At 36.5% G+C, this 18814-nt stretch overlaps 1 protein-coding gene across 3 annotated transcripts; it reads left to right on the top strand.

Annotated features, from left to right (window-relative positions):
- The first annotated feature begins 974 nt into the window (after nt 1–974).
- On the top strand, nt 975–15201 carry LOC116286985 (TNF receptor-associated factor 4). Of its 3 annotated transcripts, none has more exons than XM_031693589.2 (9): nt 975–1309; nt 6787–6838; nt 8224–8328; nt 10235–10396; nt 11092–11262; nt 11799–12239; nt 12741–12818; nt 13397–13435; nt 14032–15201. In XM_031693589.2, the coding sequence occupies exons 1-9, from the start codon at nt 1158–1160 to the stop codon at nt 14644–14646; spliced, it is 1815 nt and encodes a 604-aa protein (XP_031549449.1). In that variant the 5' UTR covers nt 975–1157; the 3' UTR covers nt 14647–15201. The 3 variants fall into 3 exon arrangements, with proteins under 3 accessions (XP_031549449.1, XP_031549448.1, XP_031549450.1); XM_031693588.2 differs by having other exon boundaries at nt 978–1309; nt 13397–13474; XM_031693590.2 differs by lacking the exon at nt 975–1309 and adding an exon at nt 4073–4234 and having other exon boundaries at nt 13397–13474.
- Nucleotides 15202–18814: the final 3613 nt, after the last annotated feature.

Raw genomic sequence — 18814 nt, 5'->3', positions numbered from 1 at the left:
CGAAGTGAATATCGGGGTATATTTACCGAGACGCGAGTCTTCATATACACAGAAACCTTGTCTGGGCTGCCTGTGGTACGTCAACTCTTTTCACTCGTTCACGCAAACCGAAAGCCAAACCTTTGAGTGTCAAACAATAATGTGTTACTGCCTGGTTCTATTGTTTTATAATCCAATATATGGCCGAGCGTGTGCTAACCCATGAACGTGATCATGAATCACATTGATGACTCATCCCCACCCCCACTGTAGTTTTTGTCAATCATATAGCGGGTGACTCATTGATGATAGCGTCATCAGTGAGGTACAACACTTACTACGCGTCACGCTTTGTACACCTCATCCATCAGTTTCCCATGAGGAGCTTTGGTCAAAAAAATTTAAACTTTGATTGACATAAAGTAATTTCATGTTACGTTTAGCGACACCTTCAAGGTATCGCAGTTTGTTTTATTAAGAATACACTATAGTAGTTTTTATACTTATCAAGCTCGTACCCAGTCCTCAACTCGGTCATCCAAGATAATTCATCGGAACGAGAAATGGAAAATGATCTTAAAGGTTTCCAAATTTGAGCAAATAAAAACATATTAATTTTGAATTCTTCACATTTTGATGAGGTGTCAGATCTGGGCTTGTTTGTCGTCTGTTCAAATATGTTTATTCATTATAAATTCGCGTCAATCTTTAATGATTTCCATAAAGTATTGTAACAAGGATTTTGAAAGAGAAAAAACAAATGTAATTCACATCTCTTGGGGAATGAAAAATGAGCGAGAATTGCGGAGGAAGCGCGTAATATCCTTTAATATCCGAGGATACCCTGAACAATCCAAGAATATAACAGAGTCAACAAAAAGTACCGAATAATGAGATCACTTAGAATACTTTAATTTTCAAGCTTGTCAGAAAAGCAAACAGTTCTCCAAGGGGATTGTAGTTTACATTGTCATGTAGATTTGTTGTTGATTTGGTCACGCATCGTGCGTGACTTTTGCGCATGCTCACTTCTTTTGCGGTCACATAATTATATTCACAAAACATTTCTGTTCGGTTGTCAATCGAGCGCCGCTACCGCGAAAAGAAAAGTTTACTAGTTCACGGAGAGTTATAAGGGATGCTACCCTAAATTGCGATTCAATTTAGCGATTTTTGCAATGCCGGGACATCGTTCGTTCTTCGTTCCTGCCGTAGCAGAGAATTTACTTTGTAGAATATGCCATCTTCCAGTACGAAATGCAGTTCAGATATCAGTATGTGGGCATCGTTTCTGCGACTCTTGTTTGAATAGTGCCTTGAGTGAGATGAGGTAAGTGCTTTTTAATGTAGTTTTTCATCCTCTAGTTCACTATCCCAGGTCAGAACGTTTTTATTCTTTAGCTCTTGATCTAAATTCACTCAACCATTTGATACAAATGCTTGCCCTGTTGAGCAAAGCGATTCATTTTGGTTCCCAAACGCGTCTCTATTTTTACTCCAAGGTCACCAAGTCGCAAACTGCAGTCAAAAACAAATTGTAGAAGTCTTTTAGATGTTTCATTCGATCTTTTGGTCGTCTCCTCCGCCTACAAAAGGTTGGCTTTCTCTAGTCAAAATGACATCTCGAATCACTGACTGCTATACATATCACCGTTTTAAACCCGGCTACTTTAATACCAATTACATGCATGACCCAAAAAAATGTTAGAGTATAATGATTTGTATAAACACTTAGAAAAAGTATAAAACTCAAATTGTTTGAATTGGATAAATTCTCCTCATAATAAAGGACTAGTTCTATTTCATTGATAATATCAAATGCATCCTTTATATTCAAAAATTTTGTTATTGTTTGTGACCGTTAGTACAATTCGTATAAGACAAAACTGTCTTTGTATTTTCTTAAACAACCAGGTGTTTTAGGGAAAAAATAATTCTCTTACTACTGAAGTTTTGAAGGCCTTGATAATAAATATACAGCGAGATAACTAGGTTTTGATATATTTTTTAAATAATCTCTTTTTTACTTTTAGTTTTGTGAGTCTAGTACTGAAATTATCATCGAAAATTTGCATCAAACCATATGATTCATTTTATTTTATTCTTTCTATTTTCGCTTTATTCTTTCTATATTATTATTTTGATCCCAAATTATGTTTTTTTGAAGAGATCTATTAGCAGCTATTATTAAAACAAACACAGTTTACCGTAGCTTGTAATGTAATGTATACTTCACAAGGATAATCATTATCTTATTCTGAATAATACCTAAAATACTTACCAAAATCACGTCGTTGAGAATTAGATATGCCCATATAACGTTCCGAAACTCTTCAAAATATCAGCCATTTTATGATTTTCTAGTTATTTCTCGTCAGTTGCCTATAACGACATAAATTAAGCTTAAAAATCTAATTGTTACAAAATTACCATATTACTATCGCGCTGTAAAATGGTGATGATAGAATAACCAGAGGTTATTTTCATATGCCGAAAAAATTCCCAGAATTTCCTTTGGATGTTTTCTTGGGCTTTGAGATTAGTTTTGCAAAGGATTGAGTTTAATTCTAATGCAAACATCGGATAAAATTTCTCAAAGGCCCTGAATTTGGGAAAGATTTAATTTCAAATGAAGAGCTTCATTGACGATGTTGACTGCATTTATTTCAAGTGGGATTGAAGTATGTGTAATTTTGAACCGAACCATGTGAAAAAAAGCTTTTTCCAAAGCTGTTAATTCGTGTATTTTCTGTTTACTTTTATTTGAATACCATTTTGTTGAATAAATAAATATCCTCGGTAAATATCCAAGATGCCCAGAAGATAATTTTTAAGTGCTGTAAGAGTGTTTTCTAAAGCAACGAGAGAAAATATTGAATGGAAAGGAAGAAAGTTAGAACCAAATCATGCTGTAATATCCTAAATTTAACGCATTTATTTATATGATTATTATTCAGGGTGTCTTGCTGGGATTAATGCCTGTACTTAGTAATTTAATTCTTTCTTTTTTTTTTTTTTTTTTTTTTTTCCAACCAACCTGGTTTGGTTTACTTCTCTTTTATCTTCGGCCAAATAACACTGATTTCAACTGCGCATCTTTCTACATTGTCCGTCAAAAAATTAGTTAAATTTGGCAATCTATTAATCGTTTTTATGCTATTTATATCTTGTATATTAATGAATTTATCGGTTTTTATTCTTTATTTTTGCAATGTACTTATTCTATTACATCGTTTCATTCCAAAATTATGAGCGAACACAAATGAAAAATATCATGCTACAAATATAAGAATATTTGGTAATCTAATAAACGTTTTTTGTTATTTATATCTTGTATATTAATGAGTTTATCTGTTGTTTTTTTACGAAGTATTCTATCAGTTTGTTTCACTCTAAAAATTGTGACACAAAGTGAAAAAAGAAAAGAATGAAATACTAAACTTTACCCAATTTGTTTTTTTATTTTATATTCATTCTTTACTATATCATATCTAGATCTTTCCTTACAAAGTCTATCCCATATGGATACAAAAAATTAGAATGTAGAAATAAAAATAATGATCTATTGAACAAAACTGATTTGATTTGAATCCCCGCGAAGAGTTTCAAAATTTTGTGATGATTTGATAGGTCGGCCACCAACTGATTGAAAGCAGCTGGATGGCCGACTGTATGTCGCGCGAGAACTCCATCTTTTCGACACATCACGAAAAAGTGAAATTTGTTTGATGCAAACATTCCGAATGTACTAGATATTGGCTGTCAAATCAGTGCTTAGCAATAAAGCAATTTCTATGGTAATGTCTATCCAATTATTGATTATTACTTGGTATTAGTTATAACAAGCTTTTCATTTAAGAAACGGCGGTTAAAGAGAAAAAATATCCTCTAAAAAGCCAGATATTTTCATGAACGAGTCTCTTTATTCCTAATACGTTGAAGAAAAGGTACTGGAAAACGTTATGGATGTTATATAAAAACTCTTGGGAACGTGAAGTCAAAATGAGATCACTGGATTGGAAATGACCTTTGTCACTACGGGACGTCAAAACTCCCACATCAATATCATCATCACTATATATCATCAGACGGTATTCATGCAAGTACTTCACAATCAGATATTATAGCATTTCTCGGTCCTTCTGCATTAATTTTTGCTACCCTGCACTAGCACCAGAGTTTATATTCGATCGAAACAGAGATATCTTACTAAGCATACCTGCCTCTAGCACCCAGGGTATACTAAGCACAGTAGGTGAGTTGAATTATCTATTCGAAAATTTGTCAATTTTTTTCTTCTCAGAAATATTTTAATTTTTTCCGACTTTTGCTTGATATGTATTTTGAAAATAATTTTATTGAACGCGATAAAAAAATTCTCGTTGATATTCAAGTGATTATAGGTGCATTTTTCTGAATTTAAGGCTGAGATGTAGATGTATATAAGGTTACTATTGATTGATATTTTCTTATCAACCATATAAATCTGTTCAAAGATAAGCTAAATCAATCTCTGTTTGTGTGTGGCCAAAGTAATCATAAAGAGATAAGAACCTATGTTGCAATATCTTTGCGCATTATATTTCAATCATATATAGGCAGGCCCAATGTTGCGAAAATATTAATGATATTTTGGTACAAAATTTTGTTTTGTATGATAAATTTGTATGGTTAAAATAAACAAAGTTTTTACCACCCCTCCCCTGGGCTTTTGTATGCGACTCTAACTTAATTTTCGAGAGTTTGAAAAAGGTAGAATTTCCTTTAATTGTTGTTTCTCGAATTCTCTGACATTTTTCTCGATATTCCCTTAATAGTAATTGTATTTCCAAAACCTTCACAGCCTTCAAAATAATAAGTTGGTGTAAATCGTAAATTTATTTCAGTGTTTTGACGTGATTTTCCCATCCGTTAAAGCATTTCGCCCAAGGCGATACATGAAAATGACTTTCAAAAGGTTTCACAGCTCATTGAAATTCACTGTTTTTCTAAAATTAAAATTGAATCATAATTGCTTTTGTTTTGTTTTAATTAAATCTCGAGCTGAACTTTTTGCACGCCAAACTTGCGTCCTCGATTTTTTTTTTTTTTTTTTTTTTTTTTTTTTCTGCGAGCTTATTGTTTCAGTTAAGTTTATAAACGAATTGAAAAATATTTCCGGAGTTTTTAATTTTGCAATTAATTGGAACTCTATTCTTTATCTTTTAGTAGTAAGGCTTTTCCGCTCCTTGTGAACATCTGTGAAATTGTTTGCTGTGCTATTGTGTTCCTAATAGTCGTAGAGAGGATCGTTCAAGTGCTACTACGACGAAAATCGCTCGAACTTGGATTCAGCTGAAACTTCCTAAGAATACTCTTTAAAGGTCCAATAATCACTGTATGAAGTGTTTTCTCGATATTCAGGACGAAAGTATGATATTTTTACGGTTATTTTTTGGAGTCTGTGACGTCATACACTCAACATCGAACATCGCTCCATACATTTCTTTGTAGTTTATGATCAAAATATCAGTAGTAAAGGGAGAAAGAAATACCCAAACACCCCAAAATATAAATTATAGTCACAAGTAATGTGAAATAAGCACATTAGCCACCCTTTGGGCTTCATAGGAATAAAATAAATTAAGGATTTATATACAAAGAAATATATGTAGCAATGTTTGATGTTGAGTGTATGACGTCACAGACTCCAAAAAATAATCGTAAAAATATCATACTTTCGTACTGAATATCAAGAAAACACTTCATACAGTGATTATTGGACCTTTAGAGAGTATTTTTAGGAAGTTTCAGCTGAATCCAAGTTTGAGCGATTTTCGTCGTAGTAGCACTTTCAGTATTGGTCTAATCTATTAGAATGATTTCAATAGATACCTCTAGCAATGTTTGATGTTGAGTGTATGACGTCACAGACTCCAAAAAATAATCGTAAAAATATCATACTTTCGTGCTGAATATCAAGAAAACACTTCATACAGTGATTATTGGACCTTTAGAGAGTATTTTTAGGAAGTTTCAGCTGAATCCAAGTTTGAGCGATTTTCGTCGTAGTAGCACTTTCAGTATTGGTCTAATCTATTAGAATGATTTCAATAGATACCTCTAGCAACAAGTGAAGTTAATTGGGAAATCTAGAAGGGTAGAAACTGAAGATGGTCGTTTATTGTGTCGCTAGTGGCGGGAAATTGGGTCTAAATATAGGAGAATGTCTGCTAATTTGACTTACTTTTAAAATCATACTTATAACATTCTCTTGAAAAAGTACTTTATATTTGGGTTAATGACTCCTGAAAAAAGAGACGAAACATTAGGAATGCCTATTTGGCGCAAACATCCACTTGATCGGTTGTCAGTAGAGGCGGGTGTGCCGGTTCAAGGGTCACAAGGTCACTCATCTCTTAATACACCACTCTTAAGATGACAAAAAAAACGTGACGTAGTGTAAATGGCATCTTACAAGATTAATTTCATTGGGCGCGCAATTTTAATGCTAAGAAGCAGCGGCGTAAAGCAAACACCGCTTCACGATTTCGAATCTAGCGGCTTTAAAGTCTTTGATAATTCGTGGTCGATCCTGACTCCTAAAGCTATTAAGCCTCTGCTACAAACACTCGACGATAATCCTTTTGAAGACGAATAATATAGTTACTGTTACTGTAACAGTGCGTCTAAAACCCTTCTTTCATCACTGGGTTCAGTAACCTACAAATATTACTGACACCTTAGCTGTATTGGCACTAGCTCTAGCTTTATTGCCATAAACATACGACTGATGACTCGTATTTATATATGGATTGTTCCCCCTAGAAATGGAAGGTTGAAATGCCCTGTCGACAGCTCAAACATCGATTATAGCGAGGTAAGTGATGAAGCAACTCATTCATATACTTTTTCTTTATTTTTTATTTTTACATGTGGGTCCTAGGATAATTTTTATGTGCAATGTTCGATAATCAAGCCCTTTCCCTACAGACTTCATGTAGCGTTGTATAAATTTTTGACGTGTAGACAGATGTCATGTTCCGAGGTCTCGTATGCCACAGCCATTAGTGTGTTTCCTCCAGTTTGTTCCGTTTAGGGTCTAAAATCTGACTTGAAAAACTTTGAGGTTTCGTGGGAAGGTCAACATCGCAACACAACACTCTTTCGTTACTTAATGGGTGTCGATTTTTGTGGTCATTAGCTGAACTTCACTGTTTGTGTGTTCCTAGCTTAAATAAACGTTCAGGAGAAAAAGACTCTGGAATAGTTTGATTTCTTATCGAACAAAACTCTCTATAACGGCCACCTAAATCTGTTTAGTTGCTGTTCGATTTAGAGAGGTCAATTTTGAATAATTGTTAGGATAAAAGAGGAGCTTTTTCGTTAAAATGACCTTCTTTTTGGCCATCGTTTCTCTTTAGAACATTTGTATACGGTACAGGAGCCTTTTTACTACGAACGGTGCAACCTGTACAGACCGACCATCCGACCGATCGACCAAGCATTCGTGTGCGGTATAAGACATGTGTATGTTAATACAAGATAAGCTAGCGTCCACTACTTCTAGTCAGTAGATATGACTATAGTTAGCATGACCTTTGCTGTGGTTCATTTTTAAAAGATAACCAGTCGAGTCTTGGTTGGTTTGTATTTCCTTTTGTAATCTCATTCATCAAAGAAATCAAGCCATCCTTTTATATCTTTTTATTTTTTCATTTTTAGTTATTTGTGTCGTCAAGGCGTTAAGTTTAGGGAGGAAGTTTATAAATAAGTCTCTCTTCCGAAAACACTTGATACTTAACGCGGAAATGGTCGTATTTTTTTTCTTTGCATGCTTCGGTGATTGCGCGCTTTTCAGGGTATCTTTTTTCGTGTTTGGTATTGAAATCAGCCGTAAAATTCAGACTATTCAAAAGAATGCCTTTTCTTATGTCTACACTTGAGTCAGGAATCCATCAGATTGCCTAGATTTTAACCTTTCCTTACGTTAACCTGATTTAATTTTAATTCTTAGTGGTGGTCAAAATGCTGATTAAGATTGCCTTGGAATAAAGGTTATCGCCCGCATGGCCGGATCTAGTTCGCGCACTTTTTTGTAGTAATAAGTTCATAAGGAGGGAAGTTCGTGCGTTTTGTCACACCAACGCATGCGCAGCTTAGCGGCTAAAATTGGCGGGAAAATTATTTTAGGGACGCGAAGTGAGATAAAGGTTTTCTATCTACTCACTTATCTTGCCTGTTTTCATTGTGATTGCCACACAGATTTACGCAGACGATGTGACAAACCAATTGATAATGTCTTTGACTGTAATTTGTGACCAGTACAAAGAAGGATGCAAATGGAAAGGACAGCTAAAGCACCTGAAGGTTGGTGTTCAAATAATCTAACAAAAAATGAAAATATTCCATCGTTACATCGCAATAAAACTGCCAATAGGGGCTTTACACTATCGCGTGACGGCAGCCATTTTGATATTAGATGGTAGGAACAATACAATCGTTTACATGAGAAAGAATTCAATTCCCAAGAGCAAAGGGATTTTATTGTTCTGCCATCTAACCAGAGGCAGTCCAAGCTGTATTATGAGCGAAGGCACGTGATGGTGCAAAGCCTCTATATGTGCTGCAATTTACCTTGTGCTATCTATCAATGCAATTCCAGATTTTGTTACAACAAAACGGCAGCGTTTATCATGCCCAGTGGTACAAGCGTGCAGGTTAAAATGTTTCAGAGAAAAGTCCAAACATTTAAACTTTTTGCAAAATTATGAAATATGCTGCAATTTCCTTACGCGCTGGCAATGCAATAAAAGAAATTTGAGTTGACGATCAATAGTCCCCTTCACAGTTCCCTGCACCATCTTGAAAGGTAGCCGTGCCTTTGCATCGAAGCAAGACGAACGGTGAGCTTGCAATGATAGAGACCTGTGAATAATTGTCCAAGGTGTTAAAAAAAGGTCTCTATCATTGCAAATTCACTGTTCGCCTCGCTTCGATGCAAAGACACGGCTACCTTTCAAGATGGCGCAGGGAACTGTGAAGGGGACTATTGCATTGTGTCTCGCGGCCGGGGAAGCTTAAGGGTTGGTTTCCTGGGTGGGTTTCCTGCGTGGGAGGATATAATAAGATATATCAGGACCAGCCCCGGCAGTTTGAAGAGCTTCCTCGACCTGTTTATCTTACCTCACTGAAGAAAGAGAGAAACAAAGACAGAATTGTGCAATGTTTTCGAGGTTTGCTCCTGAGAGTTTCGGCAAAGCTCCTGTGCGCCAAATTAGACCAATTTAGTTTAGGCAAATTATTCATTTTTTATTTTAGTCCACGTAACATTCACTGGAGTATTGTGTTTGTTATAAAACAATTGTGAAGTTACCTTAAAGAAAATAAAGCAAGCATAACACAAACATAAAATTGTCACCAAAAGGTTTGAGAAAAAAATATATTACGCCAAAACTAAAAGGGTTGTAAGATATTTATTTCCTATCATGAGTTTATCCATACTCCAAGTCGAAATATGGAGACAATTTCTCACTGGACTCTGAAGATGACTTCCGCTCAGGTTGTCGAAACGTCAGTCCCCACCAACAATAGTCTTTCTCAAGACTACACTCACCCCGACGATCACACTTCACATTAAATTGAATAACTATGATTGTTCTGCTTTGACTAGCAACTGACTAGCCGCGTGTTCACTTGGAAACACAAAAGCGTGAACACGAGGCTAATCAGTCGCTAGCCAGTGCAGAACAATAGTTATTTAAATTGGACGCCATATTTGGATTCGTTCTGTGTATTTAGAGTTGATACAGATTGAAAAAAGATACTTTACTAGAATTCATTCGTTCGAGTTTGTCTTCCAACTAGAATGTACATACTAAGAATTCTAAGTTCTTCTTCCAATTCTGATCACATAGTTCTAATGACATCTGTCAGTCACTAATACTGATAACAAGATGTCTCATAGAATGACAGTGACGAAGCCAGGAATTTCCGAAGTGGGAGGCAACCCTAAAATCCGCAAAAGAAAGGTCTCAATTTTGTAAAACTTAGGAAGAAAATTAAAATGTACCGTATAAATTTAAAAAAGCCACCACCTTATTGCCGCGAGGGGGTGGGGGGAGCTATGGCTCCCTCAGCCCCCTGCCTACTGCCCTTTTATTTTGTAAATTATAATTCCAAACACAGTTTTTCACGAGGGTCTAAAAATATATATTTTACCTAAAATCAAAAGAAATTATTAATTGACATTTTTCCTCTTGATTCTGTCATTTAGACCCATGTAGACGAGTGTAAATACGTCCTCGCTGATTGTCCGTACATTTGTGGAGCCAAGGTACAGAAGTGCGAGATGAGTGAGCACACCCATAAAGACTGTCCCAAACGACGTGTTAACTGCCCAAAATGTCGACGAGAAATGACCTATGAACAGCTTAAGGTAATTTTTCTTAAAGATATTGAAAAATTGGTTATCGTTCTGGTATTGAAAAGTGCACGGTAACTAACTAAAATCGAGAGCGGGTCTAGGACTGAGTTGCGTGGCTTTTCCTCAGGAACAGATGTCGAACTATACATTTTCGGAGATTTTATTTCCTACTTTTTCGAGAAAATCCATACAGGAAGTAGGTTTAACAGGCACTTCCACCACCACCAACAATAACAACAAATATGAACACCCAAATGGACCTCAGTAGTTCTGGTGCTGTAGAGGTAAAATGTCTTACGTGTCGGGTAACTAATTCGAGTCCTGCAGATCCTACACGTGAAAAGTGAGATGTTATATTGTTCTGTCCCTTACCACAAGGATTTTTCTCCGGGTTTTCTGGTCTTTCTGCCCCCGAAAAAATCAACATGTGAGTTGAGAGTTGTGTTTATTGTATAGAATATTAAATGCGGAAGTAGTGAATGTGGAATGTGTCGCCCGTATACTTGAACATTAGCCACTGCTAGGACGACTTACCGTATCACGACGTAAAATAAAAAAGATTTATTATTTATTTTATTTATTTTATTTTTATTATTTAGCGACCAATTATCAGTTAGCCAACCCTTACTTTACCGCTCAATAGAGGTTCTGTCATATAAGTAATCTTAGTTTCAATTACACTAATGACCTATTGTTCCCACGTTCAGTCTCATAGTTGTCCTGCAAAGCGAAATGCTGACGAGGAGATGATCACGTGTCCGAGTGGATGTGGTGCGCGCATGCGTAAACAGAACAAATCGCAACATTTACGCATTTGCCCTAACCGATGGATATACTGCCAACACTGTGGCACTGAAGTCGTCTATAGAGATAGACAGGTAATTTCTGTTGCTTCTAGTGCGTCCCTTGTTCGTGTGTTTTATCTTATGGTCTTGCTGTGGTGGAACTAAACCTCAACCCCTCCCCTCTCCCTTTTGCCACAGGGAGCCCATTACCAAAGAGATGTTAGTGATGCTAATCTGTGTCTTGGGAGGGGGAAATGATAAATATCCTTGTCTTTCCTAAGTGTCTTTTTTGTTTCTGTCCTCTATAAGATATACGACCGAGAATGTGCAACCATGCGACCCAAATACCTTGAGATATAAATATCAATGAAACCGCCGCCATGTTGGTTGATCTAACAAGAGAAGCTAATGAGGAATGCTTTGTTATCGTCAACCAAGATTGTGATTATGACGTAATATGCACACGCTCTATTTCTCAGCAGGCAGATAGGAGGTATATAGCAGGCATTACCTCACTCCAGTCCCTCTCCACAGGAAGCCCAAATCCATAGACGTAAATAATCCTTAGTAAATTGTGTGTCCAATAATTTCAACACTATCAAATAATATTTTTTCTATGTTTTTCACAGGAACATTTAAGTCAATGTAGAGTCTACAATTCCCGACAGCCTGGTGGTATTATACGAGGTGGGGCCAAACGTTCTAGTGTAAACACCACATCAGTGCGCTTCGATGTACAAAACGTGCGAAACAGATCCAGACATCGAGCTTCCGTCATCCATGAAGTACCAACTCCTCCACCACCACTACGATCCGTGTCGTTCCCAGCTTCTCTCAACCATATAGGACGTGATGAACCTGGGGGGTTTGGCAGCCAGGCTTTACATCGGGGATCGTCACGTGAGCAGATGAGCCGCTCCAACGAAGAACTTGACTCTGATGTTTTTACTTGCACGTGTGGGAGGAGAATCTTGAGAGGACAGATTACGAGTCACATGTCAGACCACTGTCCACGCAGACTCACTCACTGTCAACACTGTTCGATACAAATCAAATATGAAGACATGCAGGTAATCTTCTAATATTATTAGAATGCTATTAGTTATTGCATTTTCTTTTATACAGTAATACTATTATTAAGTAAATTTTTAACACACTCACATATATACATGCCGCAACACTAGAGAGAAAAACGTGTGCGCATACGCGCGTTTTGGCACGTTTTTCAAGAATTTAAAAGCTTTTTAGTACCTTCTTGGTATATTTATCCCAATATACAAAATACTCATAAACATCCCTTAGTGAGACCAAGATACTGTATTAATAAAGACAACATGAATTAATTAACCTTAAGTTTCAAGCACTGAAATCTTGGCATCTTGTGAAGTCCATTTGTCAGGCATGTTTGAAATTCAAATTTGCATATATTTTACAAGACGTTCTGGACTAATTGGTATACGGATTTGGAGCATGCGCAGATGTACAGGCTTGGTTAATAATGATTGGATAAGAGAGTTATTAACGTAACGGAAAAGTGTATTATATTCGTTAATCTTCGTTTTTTTTGATAGACACACCACCAGAGCTGCCCGGCTTTTCCTCTTAGTTGTCCCAATAACTGTGGAGTGGCCCAAATACCTCGCAGTGAGGTAAGCCAGCACCATCAATATCTTGTTATTATAGTCCCTATGACCATTGGACATACTGAGATTTTTGACGCTTTTTTTCAGGTTTAGTCTTGTTAGCATGTTATCTATGCCATTCATAGACACTGTCACTGAAGTGATTTTACTTGGCCCGTGAAACAGTTGTATAATTAGTGAATAACAGTCAAAGTAAAACTAAAGAAAACAATGAAACTAGTGACTATGTATTATGATGAGAGTGGTTACGCAAGCTACACTAGAAAAGGTTTCACGCTCTAAGGAAAATCACTCTGATATTCTTTTACAGGAAAAATAGAAAACCTTTAAAAGCCTTTCTAATAGACCTCCCTCGTGTTGATAAATTGCTCTAAATTAAATGATGCCAAACTTGGACAATTAGGGGCAGATCCAGGATTTTTCTGAGCGGGAGGGGGGTGCACCCTTTGCTTACAAACTCAAACACCAATCATGCAGTAGATATCAGTTCATCTAGGGGGGGAGGGGTGTTTTTAAGTGTTTTTTTCTTTCTCTTATCAATATTGTTGTAATTTTAAAATCATTTGCGTCGTATTAATTGCCAGGTTGACCGCCATCTGTCACGTAACTGTCGCTCTAACGTGGTACGTTGTCCTTTTGAACACGCAGGATGTAAACAACAGGTAACAACAACACATTACAGACAACTAACCAACGACTAAAAAAACAATCAACTACATCTAACACTAATAACACTTACTTAACCATCCACTTAACGCAGTTGCGAATCTAGAAGAATTTCAAGGCTGTTGGGAAGCACGGGTGGTGTAGCGGTGCGAGTTCGAGTCCCGTCGGGTTCGGTGTTGTATATGAGTAGAGTTGTTTGTTGGTTCTCTCCTGTGCTTCGAGGGTTTTCCGGGTTCTCCGGTTTTCCTCCCTCCGCAAAAATCAACTCCTAAATTCCAATTCGATCACGGATTGAGGGCCACAGGTTTGTTAGCCACTGGTTATTAAGTGCTACCCTCGTGAAAAAGGACGTTAACTCGATAAAGCTATTTTTTGTTCTTATTATTGTCAAAGGGTTTGGTTATTCAACCAATCCATCCCTCCTGAATCCGCCTCGAAAACGCGTACCATGTAAATACTACGCCGCCTCCACGGCCACTCCTTCTTTGGAAAATCAACCCCCACCTCTCCTAACTAGTTTTTGTCACTTCTGATTCTCTATTCTCTTCTGTAGATTCCTCAAAGAGGACTTCAACGTCACTTAGACGACTACGTTCACAAGCATCTAGAATTAGTATCTGATCTTGCGATTCAGCAACAAAAGGAAATCAACTCCCTGAAAGAGATTGTCCAGCACTGCAAGCCATACCACGACAGCAAACTAATCTGGAGAATAGACAACTTCTGGGAACGATTCGACCAAGGAAAACGCAAACCAGGATTTGAACTACAGAGCCCTGTTTTCTACACGTCAATCTACGGGTATAAATTCAAGGTAGTATTGTTTCCCTATGGTAACGGAAGTGGCGAAGGAACTCATTTGTCGTTGTATATTCGCTTATTACCTGGAGAATATGATGCGTTATTACGTTGGCCTTACGAAGGCGAAGTGACTCTCACCCTGATGGATCAGAGCGAGGACCGAAGGGCTCGACGCCATATTAGTCAGTCTTTTAGCCCGGATCCCAACTGGAAGAGCTTTCAACGTCCAACTAACAATACGCGCTCCTTGGGATTTGGGTATCCGCAGTTTGTATCGCATCGCGGGCTCGAGTCTACGGGATACGTTAAAGACGACACTCTGTTTCTTAAAGTGATGGTTGATTGTAAACATTCAGCTGATGTATAGATTTCTATATATACAGCAATTTGACTGTTTGGGCTTCCTGTCTTTTACATTGGAAATACAGTCAGTACAGAAGGCCATTACAAATATATCAACATGAGGGATCCAAAAGTTGTTAATTCGGTGTTGCAGGATCAAAAACACTCCTCCTTTACCTAAACAATGTTATTATTTAAAAGCTACACACGTATCACGCATTGAGCTGTGACGTGTAGATCTCCTCGCCTCGGGCGTAATGTTTTCCAAATTCAGACCACATGTCATTCCCTAGAGTATCATTTCTTTGTTTAACGGTTGCACATGAGAAGACACATGGATATGAATACAAATCAAACAAAGAATTTTATTCTCGAGGGAATGACACGTGGTATGAAATGGGGGAAAACATTACGCCTGAGCTAAAGAGGTCTATCATACTCAAGGGAATGATACGTGGTCTGAAATGGTGGAAAACATTACGCCTGAGATGAGGACATATCTTTCCGGGTCCAATTATTTACAAACATCATTTCTCAATGTTTTAACATTTATTGAAAATAATAAAACTATGGACAACAATTCCTACCATGAACAATATGTAAACAAACCTGGAAGAAAAAACTCTTTCTGTGTCTTAATATAAATTATACCATTTGCATTCTTTTTCTTTGTCCTTGTCCTCTTTAAAAAAAAAGCATGCTCTTCAACTATAGTTTGGACGATTTTTTTCAAATTTTAACACCTTTCTTCATCCAGTCCAATTTGCCTGAAGCCAGATGACGTTTTACCCTCGTCTAGACCATACTCCTTTTCACACTGCTTTTGTTCTTTAATTATGACTATTGTTCATGTATTCCCTAAAGAATCAAAAATTTTAATACAAAAGAATGTTTAATACTATTATGGTATAGTGTCGGTAAAACGTCATCTCGCTTCAGGCTTATTAACGTATGATTTTCATATCATTTCATTTTGCCCTATCATGAACACAAGCCATAGGATATAGCCTATAACGATGAAGTAGACGTCATTGTTGGTGATTTTTCAGCAAAAGTAATGAACTATGCATGGTTTTGATCGATTTTGGACCATTTTCACACCTTTTAAAAGGATATCCGTTATTCATGAAGAATGCAAATTAGGTCATTTTTGGCCATTTTTGAGCAAAAAGCATGGGCTATAGCCCATGGTTTTGATCGATTTTGGACCATTTTGACACCTTTTCAAAAAATATGCATTATTCATGAAGGATGCAAAATAGTTCATTTTTGGCTATTTTTGGGCAAAAAGCATGGCCTATAGCCCATGGTTTTGATCGATTTTGGACCATTTTCAGACCTTTTCAAAAAATATGCATTATTCATGAAGGATGCAAAATAGGTCACTTTTGGCCATTTTTGGGCAAAAAGCATGGGCTATAGCCCATGGTTTCGATCGATTTTGCACCATTTTCACACCTTTTCAAAAAATATGCATCATTCATGAAGGATGCAAAATAGGTCATTTTAGGCTATTTTTGAGCAAAAAGCATAGGCTATAGCCCATGGTTTTGATCGATTTTGGACCATTTTCACACCTTTTCAAAAAATATGCATTATTCTACAACGTTGCAAAATAGGTCACTTTTGGCCATTTTTGAGCAAAAAGCATGGGCTATAGCCCATTGTTTTGATCAATTTTGGACCATTTTCACACCTTTTCAAAAAATATGCATTATTCATGAAGGATGCAAATTAGGTCATTTTTGGACATTTTTGAGCAAAAAGCATAGGCTATAGCCCATGGTTTTGATCGATTTTGGACCATTTTCACACCTTTTCAAAAAATATGCATTATTCATGAAGGATGCAAAATAGGTCAGTTTTGGCCATTTTTGAGCAAAAAGCATGGGCTATAGCCTATGGTTTTGATCGATTTTGGACCATTTTCACACCTTTTCAAAAAATATGCATTATTCATGAAGGATGAAAAATAGGTCAGTTCTAGCCATTTTTGAGCAAAAAGCATGGGCTATAGCCTATGGTTTTGATCGATTTTGGACCATGTTCACACATTTTTAAAAATTATTCATTATTCATGAAGGATGAAAAATAGGTCAGTTTTGGCCATTTTTGAGCAAAAACCATGAGCTATAGCCCATGGTTTTGATCGATTTTGGACCATTTTCGCACCTTTTCAAAAAATATTCATTATTCTCTAAGGTTGCAAAATAGGTCATTTTTAGCTATTCTTGAGCAAAAAGCAGGGGTTATAGCTCATGGTTTTGATCAATTTTTGACCATTTTCACACCTTTTAAAAAAATATGCATTATTCTACAACGTTGCAAAATAGGTCATTTTCATCCATTTTTGAGCAAAAAGCATGGGCTACAGCCCATGGTTTTGATCGATTTTGGACCATTTTCACACCTTTTCAAAAAATATGCATTATTCTACAAGGTTGCAAAATAGGTCATTTTTGGCCATTTTTGAGCAAAAAGCATGTGCTATAACCCATGGTTTTGATCGATTTTGGACCATGTTCACATCTTTTCAAAAAATATGCATTATTCTACAAGGTTGCAAAATAGGTCATTTTTGGCCATTTTTGAGCAAAAAGCATGTGCTATAACCCATGGTTTTGATCGATTTTGGACCATTTTCACACCTTTTCAAAAAATATGCATTATTCATGAAGGATGCAAAATAGGTCATTTTTAGCCATTTTTGAGCAAAAAGCATAGGCTATAGCCTATGGTTTTGATCGATTTTGGACCATGTTCACACCTTTTCAAAAAATATGCATTATTCATGAAGGATGCAAAATAGGTCATTTTTAGCCATTTTTGAGCAAAAAGCATGGGCTATAGCCCATGGTTTTTATCGATTTTGGACCATGTTCACACCTTTTCAAAAAATACGCATTGTTCTGCAACGTTGCAAAATAGGTGATTTTTGTCCACTTTTATGCAAACAGCATGGGCTATAGCCCATGGTTTTGATCAATTTTGGACCATTTTCACACCTTTTCAAAAAATATGCATTATTCTACAACGTTGCAAAATAGGTCATTTTTGGCCATTTTTGGGCATAAATCATGGGCTATAGCCCATGGTTTTGATCGAGTTTGGACCATTTTCACACCTTTTCAAAAAATATGCATTATTCATGAAGGATGCAAAATAGGTCATTTTTAGCCATTTTTGATCAAAAGCATATGCTATAGCCCATGGTTTTGATCGATTTTGGACCATTTTCACACCTTTTCAAAAAATATGCATTATTCATGAAGGATGCAAAATAGGTCATTTTTGGCCATTTTTGGGCATAAATCATGGTCTATAGCGCATGGTTTTGATCGATTTTGGACCATTTTCACACCTTTTCAAAAAATATGCATTATTCATGAAGGATGCAAAATAGGTCATTTTTGGCCATTCTTGAGCAAAAAGCATGTGCTATAACCCATGGTTTTGATCGATTTTGGACCATTTTCACACCTTTTCAAAAAATATGCATTATTCATGAAGGATGCAAAATAGGTCATTTTTAGCCATTTTTAAGCAAAAAGCATAGGCTATAGCCTATGGTTTTGATCGATTTTGGACCATGTTTACACCTTTTCAAAAAATATGCATTATTCATGAAGGATGAAAAATAGGTCAGTTCTAGCCATTTTTGAGCAAAAAGCATGGGCTATAGCCTATGGTTTTGATCGATTTTGGACCATGTTCACACATTTTTAAAAATTATTCATTATTCATGAAGGATGAAAAATAGGTCAGTTTTGGCCATTTTTGAGCAAAAACCATGAGCTATAGCCCATGGTTTTGATCGATTTTGGACCATTTTCGCACCTTTTCAAAAAATATTCATTATTCTCTAAGGTTGCAAAATAGGTCATTTTTAGCTATTCTTGAGCAAAAAGCAGGGGTTATAGCTCATGGTTTTGATCAATTTTTGACCATTTTCACACCTTTTAAAAAAATATGCATTATTCTACAACGTTGCAAAATAGGTCATTTTCAACCATTTTTGAGCAAAAAGCATGGGCTATAGCCCATGGTTTTGATCGATTTTGGACCATTTTCACACCTTTTCAAAAAATATGCATTATTCTACAAGGTTGCAAAATAGGTCATTTTTGGCCATTTTTGAGCAAAAAGCATGTGCTATAACCCATGGTTTTGATCGATTTTGGACCATGTTCACA

Source organism: Actinia tenebrosa, unplaced genomic scaffold (genome assembly GCF_029948245.1).
Source record: "Actinia tenebrosa isolate PJP-AT-01 unplaced genomic scaffold, QUT_ActTen_1.0 PGA_scaffold1__47_contigs__length_23844297, whole genome shotgun sequence".
NCBI lineage: Eukaryota > Metazoa > Cnidaria > Anthozoa > Actiniaria > Actiniidae > Actinia > Actinia tenebrosa.
Note: the sequence above shows the minus strand (reverse complement) of the source record. Positions and strands in the feature narration are given on the sequence as shown.

Coding starts and splice junctions, on each gene's coding strand:
- LOC116286985 (XM_031693588.2), top strand. CDS start 1,158: ATGCCGGGACATCGTTCGTTCTTCGTTCCTGCCGTAGCAGAGAATTTA. Junction 8,329..10,234: donor GACAGCTAAAGCACCTGAAG/GTTGGTGTTCAA, acceptor TCTGTCATTTAG/ACCCATGTAGACGAGTGTAA. Junction 12,819..13,396: donor CCCAAATACCTCGCAGTGAG/GTAAGCCAGCAC, acceptor ATTAATTGCCAG/GTTGACCGCCATCTGTCACG.